Source organism: Apodemus sylvaticus, chromosome 12, assembly GCF_947179515.1.
Source record: "Apodemus sylvaticus chromosome 12, mApoSyl1.1, whole genome shotgun sequence".
Taxonomy (NCBI): domain Eukaryota; kingdom Metazoa; phylum Chordata; class Mammalia; order Rodentia; family Muridae; genus Apodemus; species Apodemus sylvaticus.
The window spans coordinates 89,256,566-89,272,470 of record NC_067483.1 but is presented as its reverse complement, the minus strand read 5'-3'; the positions used below and the strand labels follow the sequence as shown (position 1 = coordinate 89,272,470).

Here is a 15,905-nt window from a genome sequence, read left to right as displayed (position 1 = left end):
TGTGGAACCCAGAATTCTGGAATAAAAAAATCCTCTTGTTATTGCATCGAGACCGTTTCTCACAAGTGATTTGGGTGTCGCCTTCTGAGGCGTGGGGCGCTGGGGTGCCCTCGGTTTTTGGGGGGGTCTTACACTTCAACCTTCTTTAATTCTTTGGCTTCTATTTCACTTTGCTGCTCCTCTGTCCTGTTTTGTATTTGTAGCACTGTCACTTAGGAATTTATTTTTAATTTATTTTTAGCATTTTGCTTGTTTCAAATATACTGATTTTTATGTTTCCCCGGTTAATCTGAAACCTTTTGACATTTCTAGCTACAAAGAACTTATCATTCTGTACCCATCGAGCATGCTTCCCATCATTTTGAGATTCTGTGTATAACTGAGATTTTACACTTTTAACAAGAATTAGTTTACAGTCCATAGGTGAGCCAATCCACTCACCTCTTTCTGAGTCATCTTCAAATATTTCACGAACAAAGTAGTCAAAGCTATAGGTCACTTCCGAAAGGGAGTTATGCTCGAAGGTTGAGTGGAATAGCAGGTCCTCCTCATGCTGGTCTTCTCGCTTTAAAATTCCCCCAAACGCCCATGTGAAGGCGAACACAAAGATCTTCTGAATCATCACTGGCAGCTTCTCGGGGTTCCTCTCCAGGAACCACATCCTCTCATCCTTGTTGTAACTGTGATGGACAGGCGGCCATCAAAAGCTTGGTAAAGTAGCTGGATCATTGATCTCAACATCATACCGACATTTTATTATTAAAAATTGAAATAAAGTACTGATATAATGGTTCCTCAAATAACAGTCACATAAATTAGTTGCTGTGTTTATTTTTAAAGTAGTATATGTATAAGACATTCCTACCTAACCTTGTTTCCTATCTGTTTTTGGTAACATGTCAACAAATTTATAACTTTAACACATAATTGCATTTGATATATGTGCGTGTATCTTTATCATAACAGTCTTGGTATGCGTTTATTATTTTATCTGTTAGGTATACATGTCTTACATATGCACATCACTTTATTTGGTATCTATGTGTAGCCCTTTTTAATTTCAGGCAGATCCTAGTTGAAGGTTTAATTTGTTGAGGAGGAGAGGATTTATAATTCTGCATTTCTGAAAGACATAAGTAAATGGTGATTCACTTTATATTTCTCTTAACAAGGGTTAAGGGTTGGCTTAGCTCAACATGGCTAATGTCAGGCAGTCAGAATCTGAGGAGGCTGTTTCTATCTGAGGTTAATTCAGACTCCTCTCAGAGCCAGGCGGTGGTGGCACATGACTTTAATACAAGCACTTGGGAGGCAGAGGCAGCCTCTTGAGTTTGAGGCCAGCCTGGTCTACAGAGTGAGTTCTAGGACAGCCAGGGCTACACAGAGAAACCCTGTCTCAAAAAACAAACAAACAAAAAAACCCAAAACCCCCAATAAACCCAGACTCCTCTCAGGTAATGAACCATGAGTTCTGTGGAGACAGGTTTGGTGATAACAGGATTAAACAGGAGGTTTGGGCCTAATTTCTAACATCATGCATTGTTTTAGTATTATCCTAAAAATATCTACAAATTATGAAAATGAAAGTATATCAGATGGAAATTCATTAGCAACTCTCAACATAAAGCTCATTTGCGTAATTCTATGGGAAACATCCTGCTATGTATAATTTAGCAAACATTTATTAATGTTTACTACTATTTATCAGTCACTCTGAATGAAGTAGACATGGTGCCTTTTTCCCAGGACAGGAAAGAATGAGAAAAGCATGAGGAGATGAGTAACATATGAGGTGGGGCCCTGGGCTAATGTGGGAGGCTCACAGACAAGCTCAAGGGAAAGGTGGGATGGCACATGGGTGGTCCCCCAAGGGAAGGGACGCAGCATGTCTCATCCAGAAGGCTCGGAGCAGACATGCACACTAGCCTGGCGACCTCTGTGCTAAGTGTACTGGAGACCACACCAGATTCTTCCTAAGACCATATCATAAGCTTGTTTTCCTCAGTCTATAAAACCTATCTTTATGGTGGATGTCACTTGTAGTCAAACTATAGAACCTCTCTTTGCAGAAGGTGTCACATGCACTTTACAGAGAGTTCCGATACAGTCACGGCCAATCTTTATTTAGCTTATCTTGTTCCTTAAAGGGATTTATGGTTGCTTTATTGTACATACAGGGCTGGGTTAAGTATTACCATAAAAGTTATCACCAAATTGTGCTGTGTTTAAATATGTCTAAAATAAATCACATGGGATCAGACTCAAGTTTGAGCTGACACTGGCAACATGGTCGTGCTGAACTGAACTGTCTGTCTGCCTCCTGTACACTGTCATCCTGCTGGCCATAGAGGTTGCACAGTGCTCTGCAGGTTAACAGATTTAGACTGGACTCAGCAAAGGCCATCTAGAAAAGGCACAGATGGAATAGGTTCATAGCTACAATGTGTCATGCGCCTAAGTATGTGTCAAGTTCTGATCTAGACAGCTGGCATGTCACATTACCATTCTAGTTTTACCAGTGAGATAAAGCTTTAAAATTCTATAACTGGTTCAGTATTTCATAGCTTATAAATGTCTGATATGGGAGATAAAGTCACATGAATCTTATTCCTTTCTAAATGTGTAAAGGAAAGACAAATGTTTTTATAGCAGTCTTATTATTTTAAAATATCATAAAAGCATGCCTATCTTGTATTAGTTATTCAGAGGACTCTGAGTTGGGTTATGAGATCACAAAATATGGCTTCCTGACAATGAGCCCATGCACCCTGGGGTTCTCACACCTGGCAGGCCCTTTGCGTGTTCGCCCTCGGGGGTGGCACTGACCTCCTTTCTTCTTTGAACTTGACTTTCCCCTTCGTCTCTGTAGGGAGATCTTCGTAGTCTGCTGCTTCATTACCTTAGAAACAACAGGATATTTTGTGGGATTGGCAACAGACCTGACATTCCGTAGGCTAATTTACAGCTTGTCTAGGCGTGAACGGCCACGGGAGCCTCATGCTGCAGTGCCCGGGCACACTGCCCCCGTCTCTCCTCCTCCCTCCATTTGTATGAGACATCCACGTGACAGAGAAAAGCAGAGTCAAGCACTACACAGCTGTTACAGAGCATTTTTCTTGGATTTTGGTTTTTTCAAGACAGGATTTCTCTGTATAGCCCTGGCTGTCCTGGAACTCACTCTGTAGACCAGGCTGGCCTCGAACTCAGAAATCTGCCTGCCTCTGCCTCCCAGAGTGCTGGGATTACAGGCATGCACCACCACTGCCCGGCTTCAGAGCATTTTTCTAATAGTTGTGCTCTTAGTATTAAGACAAAATGTACCCTTTTTAGAATATCTTAAAACACAGAAAAACATACAGAAAAGTGACCCTGCAGAGTCTCCCTCTCCTGCACAACCATTAAAATGTTGCAGTATCACTCATGGGATAGCAAAGCACACAATGTATTTAAAATTTTAAACTTAGGTAAAAATGAAAAAACTTGTGATTTTTATCCTGCATTTTGATTTTTAAGGCTGTTTTTATGTTACCCTCATATCATGTGAAATATGATTTAAATGCAGCATAATTTATTAAGCCAATCAGGAATTCAGATTGTCTTTATGACTATAAATAGTCCCGCGTATAAAACTCCTTGCGCATAAACCTTCTACTTCTCCAATTATAACTCTATTAAGAGTCCCTAGAGTAACAACACTAAGGAGAATTTGCCAGTATTTTCAGCATGTATTATTGCTAAATAGCTTTTAAAAAAACTTACTTGACTGTTACTTCAATTGCCTTCTTTTAAACTTTATAGTCTGGTACCTGCTAGCCATCAGTGTCTATCAAGGGTATGAAAGTGCCCACAGCCCACCTTGCCTGAGGAACTACCACCTGTTAAGGGTTGCTGTACCAGGAGGTATGATTTTCTTCGATGGAGTAGCCGCTGGGGGACTAGATGAGGAGAAAAGGGAGCTGAGAGGGAAACTAATGCCTTAAACTCAGTATATAATTTTGGTTCCAAACTTTATGAGAAAAAGTGAGCCGGGCGTTGGTGGCACACGTCTGCAATCCCAGCACTCTGTGAGGCAGAGGCAGGCAGATTTCTGAGTTCGAGGCCAGCCTGGTCTACAGAGTTGAGTTCCAGGACAGCCAGGGCTATATAGAGAAACCCTGTCTCCAAAAAATCCAAAAAACAAAAAACAAAAACAAACAAAAGTGAACACACCAGTTGAAGTTCATCTTTTATCATCTACCATCCTTCTTCAAAAGCTACATTTTTAACCCTAAAACTGTTTGAAGTGGCCAAGAGTGTCATTCCACATTCAGGAGGCATAGGCACAAGGTTATCTTGGTTAGAAGTTCAAGGTTAGCCTGTGCTACAAGAGACTCCATCACAAAACAAGACAAAGAATACATTTGAGCACTCCTCTCTTCTAAATGTAACCAATTGAAGAAAATGGCTGTAATCCTCTCTGGAGAAAGCCCAGCATAACTATTCTGTAGACACTTCCTCTGGCATCAGAGAGGGTCCCAGGTGCCTACATCTGTAGTTGTGGGTTTGACATCTAGCGGGGAAACAAGTGACTCCTTCAGCTCATGGTCTCTCATTTTTCAAGCTTGTGGTACATTACTGAGTTCACACACGTGTGTGTGTGGGGGGGGAGGGTAAGCGTCATTTTCTGAGAATTATTTCTGCACCTCCTCTTTGGGTGAATTCTCCTGGTTTCAGGAGGTTGAAGGTCACTATGGACCTCTATTCATCTTCAACACTATCAGGAGGTCTGCTGACTCTATCTGGTTCTCATTATCTGGTTGGCAGAACGCCAGCACTAAGCCATTCATTAGGAATCTATTCCTCAGAAGATTAAGGGAATTGTTTTAAAATCTGGACCGACATTTTTCAGATGCCTTTAAGAGTCCAGGTTGCTTGTTTCATTATCTTTGGAGTTGAGCTGTTCTCATTTCTAAGCCCTTGTTCTGAACTTTAAATACTCCCAGAAGGGGGAACTCAGTGTCTCCACATTAGAGACATTCAGCATTCTCCCAAGAGAGGATCAAAACATCTTGTAACCAGTTCATCCAGGTGGGTGACTATGATGTTAGCAGCCCGACTCTGACTTAAAGGTATGCAAAGAAAATGATCCCAGAAGATATCACAGGGGAGCAGGGGCCGTGGTCCCTCTGCCTGGAACTTATAAACACAGCTGCTAATAGTGGCTCAGCTAAACACATATTAGGGTGACCAGCCTCTCTCCAGGGTGCTAGGCAGGAGTAGGACATTCCTGAAAGTGCTTAAACAGTATTCCGAAGTTAAAAACAGTATTAACATGAATACTAAGTTATTGTGAGTTGTATTTTCCTATGAAGGAGTAAGGAGACTCACTTTGACAACTACTGGATTCTCCTCTAGTGCCCTGGGCGAGCTGCCACGGGCCAGCCCTGGCTCCTCTGTACACTCTGTAGGTGTCTTTGGGAACCCATGCTACAGGTGCAGCTGCAACAAAACTCCAGCTAGAGAAGGTGTGGCCCGAGCCATGACTGTCTCAGTGCGCAGACCGCATCAGCCTGTTTGCTCTCACAGAACTCACTGAACTCTAAATGACTGAGACCCATATAAGTCCTGAGCCTAGGGCCTTGTGCATGCCAGGCCGGGGCTCCGCCACCAGTGCCATGCCTCCAGACATTGTCGGAGACGTGAATCTTCATCTGTCTACTCCTGAGGACTGGGTATGCTAGTCACCACTGTGCCCAGGTAACATGTGGCTTTTGTGATCAGCTTCCTTCATAGAATGTTTTCAATATTGTAGGAGTATACGATAATTTTTCTACATATTTATCAGACAAGAGACAATGGGTTGGTTCCACTTTCTGGCTATCATGTGGAATGGCATTATAAGAATTTCATTATCAGTTTTTGCTTGGGCATATGTTTTACTATCTCATATTTATATTTTCTGTGAGCTGAATTTGTAGGGTCATAGGTCACAACATTTAACTTGATAGAATTACTGCCAACTGCTTATTAGCTGCTACTTCTGCATCTGTTGCTTTGAGAATGCTGCTGTGGGGAACAAATCACTAGATTCTCATTTTAAAACTAAATCACAGAATATCTGTCTATGAGAGACTTATCCTTCATATAAAATGTAATTACTTTCAACTTTGTTTTTAGTTGTTCAGATTTTTTTCTTTTGCTCTTTTTAAATATTCTATTATAAATCTTGATTTTGCTCTCTTCTTGAATCAGTATTGACACTGAAAACTTTGGTTTTAAACTCTTCTGGTGTTTCATTGACTTCGTCTCTCAGGAATTTGCTAGAATCTTCCATTAATGTTAAATATTTTTAAATTGTAACAAATTATTTCCCATACTAAGCCTGGTATCAGGTAATAAAACAATTCATTCCTAGAAAGGTACAGGAGGAACTATATAACTACCTGTATTAAAGTAATATGATTATATTATTTCATAGCATAATTCAACATGAATTCACTTTGAAGACACTCTGTCTAACATCAGGCATAGAAATCCAACTGAATGAAATCAATACCAATTGATTTCATACAGATTTGTAATCTAAAAGTGTTGGCCCCCACATATGTAGAGAACAGAATGTTCTTCCAGAAGGTGGTGAGATCATATAGGGAAAAATGTGACAGAGGTGTTGAGCAAAGGATACAAAATTTCAACTATGCGAGAAGAATTAAGATCAAAGACTGACTGTATTGCATGATGACTGTAGCTAATAAGGTGATGTTCTCCAATCTAGTCATAGCTCAACTTGTTGGATTTATGATGGTTCAAATGCATACCCATATCACTACCATTTGTCCCTTTCCATTTATTTAAATAAAAACACATACTATATAAAATAAACACCATGTCAGGTAATTTTGTCAAAATGTAGGCTAATGTTAGTGGTTTGAGTGTGTTTTATGAGCTAGGCAAAACTAGCCCATCTCATCTACAGAATCTATAACGTAAATACCCTCAAAAAGACAAGACTTATGTGAACTCCTAGTTTGGGAGGTTTTAGTTCATAGTCCTGGGCTGTGTTGATGCTGGCCCCATGGTGAGGCGGACCATCACGGCAGGCAGAGTGTGCGGAGGAGGAGGTTGTGAACCTTATTGTGGATGGGAAGCAGAACAGAGGGTGGGATGGGATAGGAGCCAGGGCTGACATTCCCCAAGTCCCTGCAGACAAGGGCCCACCCCTTCTTGTTGGGCGCCTTCTCCTAACTGTCCATAACCAAGATCCCAAAACATGGACATTTAGGAGACACAGTTCACATTCAAACTGTTATATTCTACACTGTGGCCTCCAAAAGGCTCATCTTTCTCTCTCTCTCTCTCTCTCTCTCTCTCTCTCTCTCTCTCTCTCTCTCTCTCTCTCTCTCTCTCTCATGTTAGGCAATAGGACAGAGTTTTATTTAAAAGGCTGGTGGTTCAAATACTATTGCTTGAAGAGCTCTGGTAGGTATAAAATGTAGTAGCATCTGAGGTTTATACACATATGCAGGAACTGAAGGCCAGATCATAGGACTTGTTCATCTTGGTCAAGAGAATCTCCAAGCGCATGCTGCAGGTATGACCTAATGGATTCATCTGGACCACACTCCCACTGTCCGAGCAACAGAGAAACACCTGGGTAGAAAATGTTCTTTTTACACACAAAATTCTGGCTTAATTAACTCTCCTTCCTAAAATTATACCTCGGTTCAGAAAACAATCTGTCTTGAAAAACACAAGAACTTTGGCTACTAAAAAAAATAAATGAGAATTTTACTGCAGTAAACTATTTTAGTAAACACCATGTGTATTTTCCTATTGCTAATGAAGACATGATACATTCACAACACTATGCATTAAATTCCTACACAAATGCTCACCAGGAAAAAAACACCTCACCCTCTATTTTTCTCAGTCAGGTGCTGGTCTCCGCACACACCAACGGTTTCTCTAACAAACAGCCTCAATGGCTGCTCTGAAAGCAGAACATGAAAACCTAGATCACAGCTACTGAATGTGACCATTAAGCAAAATCACTGCAGAGCATATCTAATGATCCCCAACCTGATCCAGTTAAAATGTTTGTAGATCCAGTTTATACAGGTCCACAGGCATATTGGATGACCAATAATTTATTATTCTCTCAATAGCACTTTGTGTAGCTCAAGCAAACCAGGAGGAATGTAAAGAAAGAGCTCTCTTGAAATCTTGACAAAGACACTAAATTATATAAGGAACCTTAAATTATCCGTGAGCTGCCTCCATGGTGGGGCATGCCTTTACTCTCAAGCCTCAGGAGTCCAGAGACGGGTGGGCAGATCTCTGTGAGTTCAACACTAGCCTGGTCTACGATGCAAATTCCAGGCTAGGCAGAGCTACACTATGAAACACAGTCTCAAAAGACCAAAAAGGAACCTACTTTATCTTTACTAAAATGGTAGAATTGAGATAGCACAGCTAAAGCTAGGTGTGGTGATGCACCCCTTTAATTCCAGCGCTTGGGAAGCAGAGGCAAGGGATCCTCTGAGTTCGAGACCAGCCTGGTCTACAGAGCTTCAGGACAGCCAGGGCTACACAGAGAAACCCTGCCTCAAAAAACAAAAACAAGAAAGGAATAAAAATGATAAAGATAGCACATCTATGTGAGAGCAGCTTCACTGTTTCCCATGGAAAAAACCCATTTTTTTAAACTGATAGGATTTAAGAATTAAACCAATTAGAAAACAAACAAACAAGCAAGCAAACATGTTTTGGGATTACCTCAGTGGCACAGCACTTGCTTAGCACGTGCTAGGCCCTGGGTTTGATTCCAGTACTGTAAAATCTATCTATCTATCTATATATTATATAAAATGAAAACAAACATATACACCTTGATAATATAAAACTTGAAATAACATCAGGCATTATGGAATGGGAAACAATTCTGACCACCCCACACCCAAAACAAAGGAAAACAACAGGGTGGGTGGGGGGTGACAAGCAGAACTCTGGATGATTAACATTACACAGGCCCTACATCACAGAACACCACACAGTATGAGTCATACATCAGTAAGGTCATCCTGATGGCAGTGCAAGTCCTATATCAAACATGAGTTAAAAGTTTGCAATGTAGCTGGGCAGTGGTGGCGCACACCTTTAAGCCCAGCACTTGGGAGGCAGAGTGAGTTCCAGGACAGCCAGGGCTAGACAGAGAAACCCTGTCTCAACCCCCCCCCCCAAAAAGTTTGCAATGTAAATCACCCACCTGTGGAGAGAGCAGAGGAGAGGCTGTAATGCATGGGTTTATTAAAGACATGATATTTAGCAGCAATAAAAACAATATCCCAGAGTCCCCAGACCTTGTTTTCACTGCTTAAGATTGAGAGGAACAAATTCACTTGTAACTATAGCATCTCCCATATTGGAGTGACTAGCATGTTTAATCTGATGCTATATGTTAATAAAAATACTGAGGATACATGAATCAAACAAAACAACACAACATACTAACTTATGAACCTTAAAACTGGACCAAAAATAAGTTTAAAGCCAAGTAGATGTGATAGTTATCACACATAACATAATCCATAGAAAAAAGGGCCAAGAAAAGAATCTTCGTATTGTATTCTTGCTTGATGTTGTCCTAGGAAAAACAGTGATAATTCTACAAATGTGTCACAAACAACTAAAAAGTCTCCTTCTGGTTTCAAATGAATCTTCCTTGGCTAATTTTTCTCCTCTCTCCAACAAAACCTTTATATACAGGACCAATTTAAATCCCTCCCCCCCCTTCAAACATACAAGCATCCAGGAACATTGTACAATGCAAAGTGCCTTAAAGGATTCTGTAGTGCCTGTGGTCTAACTGATCTGAGGACGCTGGGACGTGCTAACACTGATGGGGCCCGTCAAGCAATGGTGGTTTCCTTCTCCTCTGGTGTTTCCTCCAGCAACTGCATGATCAGTTCATGGAGGGGTTTGCAGAACTTTGCATGGCCCCCTCCTGTGAGATGAAGAAAATCCAACATGCCGTGGCAGGAGATGGCACTGTCCGAGGGCACAGAGCCTCCATCTATATCCAGGAGCTGCACATTGGCAAGCTTTGGCAGGGAAACCTTGAGGCGCTGGTTCATCTTGGCATTCTTTTGTCTTAAAGGGTTGGGCTTCTCACCTCGAGGTAACAGACCCAGTACAATGATCTTGGCCTGTGGCTGCCGCGTGCTTGTAAGTTGTACAATAGCCTTAATCCCGCCTGCGACTTCTTCTGCTGTATTTTCACGGTTGTTTGTTCATACCCAGACAACAATGACCTTAGGCTTAACGTTCTCCAGATCTCCATTCTTCAGTCTCCATAAAACATGTCATGTTGTGTCTCCCCCAATCCCAAAATTAAGAGCATGAAGTGGGGAAAACAGCTCCCGCCATATCTCATACTGCTGCATTAACTGTACCATGGAGTCTCCCACAAACAGCACATCTGGCTCTTTGTCTTTACAGTCCAGAACAAACCTATTATGCTGAGACACCCACCTGTCATCTCCTTGAATGTCTTCTGCTGCCATGTGGAATACCTGCTGGGTTCGAGTCTCCTTGGCTCATTCTACACAGAGGCAGAGGGTCCGTGTGGGCGGCAGCGGCAGCAGCGGGCTGTGCTTCAGTCACTCGCTTGATCCGGACGGCCAGCCACGGTCCGTTGTGCATCCCCTCCTCGGGCCCCTGCACCCTCATGTCTATCTCATAATGCACAGTGCTGTCAGTCAAACTGTGGGAGTCCCACCATCTTAGCAGAACGAGTATTGTTTAAAAATCAAGTCCAAACTATCTTTCAATGCAAGCCGTGCAATAATACACATGACTTGTTTCCTATAGACAATGGCAAAGACTATAAACATTCTTACTCAGTTTTGGAGGCACTGAATGATTGATAGCAGGTGAGAGCAGAAGAAAGCAAAACTGGAATCTGCGGTATGAATCATAAACTCTGTGGAACCGTGTCAGTATTCAGGACACTGCTATTTTGATGTGGGCTTCCTTGGGCAGGCTTGCCCCTGTCACCTTGTTATTTTGGAGCCTACATGGCCTCTCTCTTGGACTTCTTATGCTCAAAGCTTGCAGCTCCTCCAGCGGACTCCTGGCAACTCTCGAATCCCAGGGTCTCCACTGAGGATTAGGTTTTACTTCACAGCTTTAGCTGACCTCGCAGGAGCTGCCTACACAAATGCTATCCTGACACAGACCACCTGGCCTCCCAGGCATTCCTTTAAAATCTGTGTAGAATTGTCCTTGATCTCATAATTTTACATTCTATATTTCTGCAAAGCCGGAATCACAACAGGGTCTGCCACTAGCCCTGGCTCAAGGTCCCTTGGCCTTAGTTGCAGTGGCCTCTGTGTACCTGAGCCCAGTGAAATTAAACCCAAGGGGGACAACTTTCTAGGCAGGCCTGCACAAGTCTGCTGCCCTGGAGGTATTGTCTTGGGGTCCAGCCAACTCCAGGATGTCCCAAAGGCGACTTCACCATTTCCAAATGGGAAGTGGCTGGCTTCTTTTTAACTGAATTCCGTCAGAGTCCAGGCCTGCTAGAGTCCCAGTTCTAAACTGGCTTTTTGATAAACCTGCATAACTCCAACCCCTCAGCCCCCAAGTTTTTTCTGCTCTGCTTTTCCTTCCAGATTCTTACTGTAAACCTGGCTATGAGCAGCAGAAACAATGTCAGAGCCCAAACATTAGGCTGTCTCAGAACTTTCCAAGCTAAATTAAATGGTATAAATGTTTAAATTCAGCACTATCCAGTCTCAGACAATAGACAAAAAATACAGACAGATTCTTTTCTTGAGTGTAACAGGAATGGGCTCTAGTGCAGTTCTCAGTTGAGGCCTCATTTAAATGAGACTGTATGGGCGTGGCCTTCACTGTCCACAGCCTGTGGGCATCCTGGTCTTAGGTCCTACACGAACTATTCATTAAGCTCTGTTTACATTTTAGGGCATCTATAGTCTGATGTTTCCAAATATTTTCACATTCTGCAAAACCAGGTATACAGGCTTAAGAACCACACAGTCGGGTTTAGGATAGTAATGCGCCCCCACGGCCGGCACCCATGGTGTACCCCCACGGCTGTCGCCAGTTTTCTGTTAGTCGCCTTCCTGTCTCTGTGACAAAATGCCTTGTGTGAATAATATTGAGGAGGAAGGATTCATTTTTGCTTTGTAGTTTCAGACATTTTAGTTCATAGTGGGTGGTTCAACTGGTCTGGACCCGTTGGAGAGCTAGATCATCATGGAGGTGAGAATATAGAGAAGGTTCACCTCACTGTGAACAGCAAGGAGAGAGAGAGCAAGAGAGGAAGGAGCCAGGAGCAAGACACCAAAAGTTCTGGCACCTACTGACCTACTCTCTCCAGCTTACTTGGAACAAAACCCCCAATGCATGAGCTACAGTAACAGATTGGGTGTGTCAATGTTTAACTTAAAATGTTCTTACGTCATAGTGGATTTATCTGAATGTGACCCTTCACAAACGGAGCAGCACTGTGTATTATATTCTCAAAATGCTAAATTTAGGCATACATACACACACACACACACACACATGTACATACATATATAATCTAGTAGGACAGAAACATAAGCAGGGATACATAAGATAATAGCGGAGATCATATTTGTATTTATGGCCTCACAGCAAACTGTATGGAATAAAGGCATAATGAGCTAATCATACGTCAATAGAAACTACTCAGCCTGAAATGCCAATAAGAAAAGGAAACACGACATCTCTTTCTGTTTTGCCACCTTTTTGGCTTTTGTCTCTGCATGATCACATTATAGATTTAACACTTGCTGATGTGAAGAATCCTTAAAACATAACAAAGCATTCTTGCTTAATCAGGGTCTTCCAAGGCTCTTTCCACTTGCTAATATGAATCTTGACATGTATGTTATTAATTTACCCCTGTTGATGTACACCTCTCTTAAGAGTTTTAGCTTGTTCAGTGTACAGGCTGGCTGTCACCTCAAGCAGATGGAGAGGCCATACAATTCCTACCTTCACTTTGCTTTCATAAGACCTACTAGGAAGAGACAAACTGCCATTGAAGAGTGAAGACATATTTCATCAATGTATCTCAGGGAGAACTCACTTTTTGGAGTTTCTTGTTTTATATGCATGAAGTCAAAAAAAGCATCTAGAATCCTGCACAGAGTCATGACGACCGTCACATCCTGAATGGGATATGGCAGAAACTTTTTATGTTTTTTCAGAAATTTCATCCCTTCTGAAACACTTCTATTAATCATCATCTCAAGACACTGCATTCCTTGCTGACTTATACTTTTTGAACTTTTCAGAAGCCATGACTTAATGTAAGGCTCCCATCCCAGATCAACAGGGTCCTAGTAATAAAAAGAAAAAAAAACTTATGTAAATAAGAATCCAGCATTAATTTCTTTTACTTCACCACCTACCTGTGGTTATATTTAGTATTATTTAAAGCTAAAACAACAACAAGCTAAAGAAATCACAATTGTTGTAATGATATTGGAGTTTTTTTAAAACCATGGTTTGAGGAGAAGACAAGCACTGGGAATCTGAGCCAGAGATGTGCTGGGCAGTGTACCAGCTGTAAGGGAAAGGTCATCCGGGGCAGCCTCGTTCTAACTGACATCCCAAATTAGCCAATCATAGCTGCTAATGAATTTCATGTATAGAATTTTTTGGGTTATGTTTTCTACTTCCATACCACTGTTTTGGTGTAGAGGAATTTAAATTCAGCAACATGGCTGCTCTGCCAAGGGATAGACCTAGACCTTCTAGGTCTATATGATCATACTGTAATCCAGAGTGCAGACACACCCTGGATTACAGTATGACCTGGCTGGAATACAGACATGCCCTTAATAGGGCGTATCCTTTCATCCCAAATAATGAAGGTGGAGTTAGTTTGTAAAAGGATGAAGTCATGTTTGAAAGAGATATCTAAATGAGGGACAGACAAAGTGATGAATCAGAGAAAGACCTGACAGAAGGAGTCAGAACTAGGATATGCCCAACTCTCAGGAGAACAGATAGGAAAAAGAGGTGACTCAAAGATCAGCTCAGAGTGAGTCAGGAGAGGAGGGCAGCTCAGGGGATTCAGTTGAGTTCAGGCAATGCATTGGTCTTCAATTGAATCAGTATGGAGAGAATCTGTTGCGTACTGTAAGGAAGTATCACCTGTTAATACAAAGCTGATTTGGCTAAAATACTGATGCAGGAAGTAAGAGGGGGTGGAGTTACAATAGGGAGAGAGGAATTCTGGGATAGGGTCAGACATGGGCGAGATTTGTTTCAAACTCTGAGGAGACAGATGCATGAAACTGAGGAGAGGTAACCAGCCATGTGGCACTCACAGAATAGAATCAATGGTTATTGAAGTTAAGTAGTCAGAGAACAAGCCCCAATTTATGGCTAGGCATTTATTCATACATAATTAAGTCTCAGGGTCATTATTTTGGGAGCTGGGGTGTGGGTAGAAAAGCCCACAGTTACAAATCATTTTAGTCAGTGTAGTTGGTGCAGTTCAGTTGAGTTCAGTTGAGTTCATTTGTGAGTTCTGTTCAGTTTGTGCAGTTCAGTTCAGGTCAGCAGAGGCAGTTGAAGCCAGAGAATAAGAAGGAGCCAGAAGATTAGAACAGACTGCCAGAGTTAGTCTGAGGCCAAGCAGAGCAAGCCAGTGAGAAGCCGAGGGAAGCCAGATGGAATCAGTCGGCTTGGAGAGGAGTTTGAGCCACAACAGCTGAGTTGAACCAGCCAGCCAGAGATCAGAAAGAGCTACAAAGGGTGAGCTTATCCAACAGGAAGTCTAGGAGGCTGAAACCTTCCAGGCCTAGGTTAGATTCTACAGAGGCTACAGAGAGCTAGAGGCTTCCAGGCCTAAGCCTAGGGATAGTTAGTGCAAAGACAGAAACTCTCTGGGCTCAGCCTGAGCCATGTATTCGTACAGCTTGGGAAGGGCTCTCATTACAACCATCATCTGGGGAAATCAAACAGACTTTTACATCTTGGAAATTTTCTTCCCAAATTCTGAGAGTCATACGGTGAAAAAGGCTTCTGGGCAATCTTTCCTTTGCTGGAAAAATAATTCATATGAATAGCCTAATGTGCTTGTCTGAAATATTGATGCTCAAGCCTCCCAGTGTAGGATTAGTGACAGTATCACTTCTGGATTATGAAGCTTAGGGGTCATTCGACTGGGTCGAGAGGTAAAACTAAAACACAGTTAATAGGAGTAGTCTATGCTCAGCCTTCCTCTGCCAAGGACCAGGTTTGAAAACTTACCATGTACACCACTGCGCACCGGGTGACGATAGAGGGGGAGCAGTTAAACAGAGAGTCCACTTCAAAAATCACTCTGATCTTGTTAGTCAGGCTAATCCTTTCACTGTTGGCCAGGCACAGTGTTCTAGTTTCATCGAGCACAGTGTTTAGATTTTCTATCCATAAGATGTCGACTGGGCCGTCTAAAACAATCCATTGCCAATCAAAATCTAGGAAGAAAAATATTTTTACTGCAGCTAAGACTGAGCTCAGACTTCTTTTATGACAATTTTGAAAACTTTTTATTTTTGTTAGAAAATAGTCCTGTGCATATATGTATATGTGATACACATATGCACATGTGTGCATACACATTTGCATGTGCATACACGTGTGAGGGTATGTGCACATGTAGGCATACATGTGTGTGGAGGGTTGAAGTTGTTGTCAGGTGTCTTCCTCAATAATTCTCTGCCTTTATTCATGGAGCCAGGTTTCTCACTTGGTAATTTCTGGCTGGTCTAGCTAGCCAGTTTGCCCTGGAGGTCTTCTATCTCTGCCTGAGTCTTGAGATTGTACATTCATCTACAGCTGGCTTCTTAATTAGTTTCTTGGAATCTCAATTCCAT

The 15,905-nt window shown here is 42.1% G+C and overlaps 1 protein-coding gene and 1 pseudogene across 1 annotated transcript in view; both read right to left on the bottom strand.

The window, feature by feature from the left end:
• Positions 1-15,905, bottom strand: part of Dnah14 (dynein axonemal heavy chain 14) — a 208,245-nt gene that overhangs the window by 103,507 nt on the left and 88,833 nt on the right. The window contains exons 39-42 of the mRNA XM_052201306.1: positions 15,298-15,506; positions 13,121-13,373; positions 2,827-2,899; positions 442-680 (exon numbers count right to left, since the gene is read on the bottom strand). Coding sequence (XP_052057266.1) covers positions 442-680; positions 2,827-2,899; positions 13,121-13,373; positions 15,298-15,506 — 774 coding nt within the window. The remainder of the gene's footprint in view (positions 1-441; positions 681-2,826; positions 2,900-13,120; positions 13,374-15,297; positions 15,507-15,905) is intronic.
• Positions 9,888-10,672, bottom strand: LOC127697916 (platelet-activating factor acetylhydrolase IB subunit alpha2-like; annotated as a pseudogene).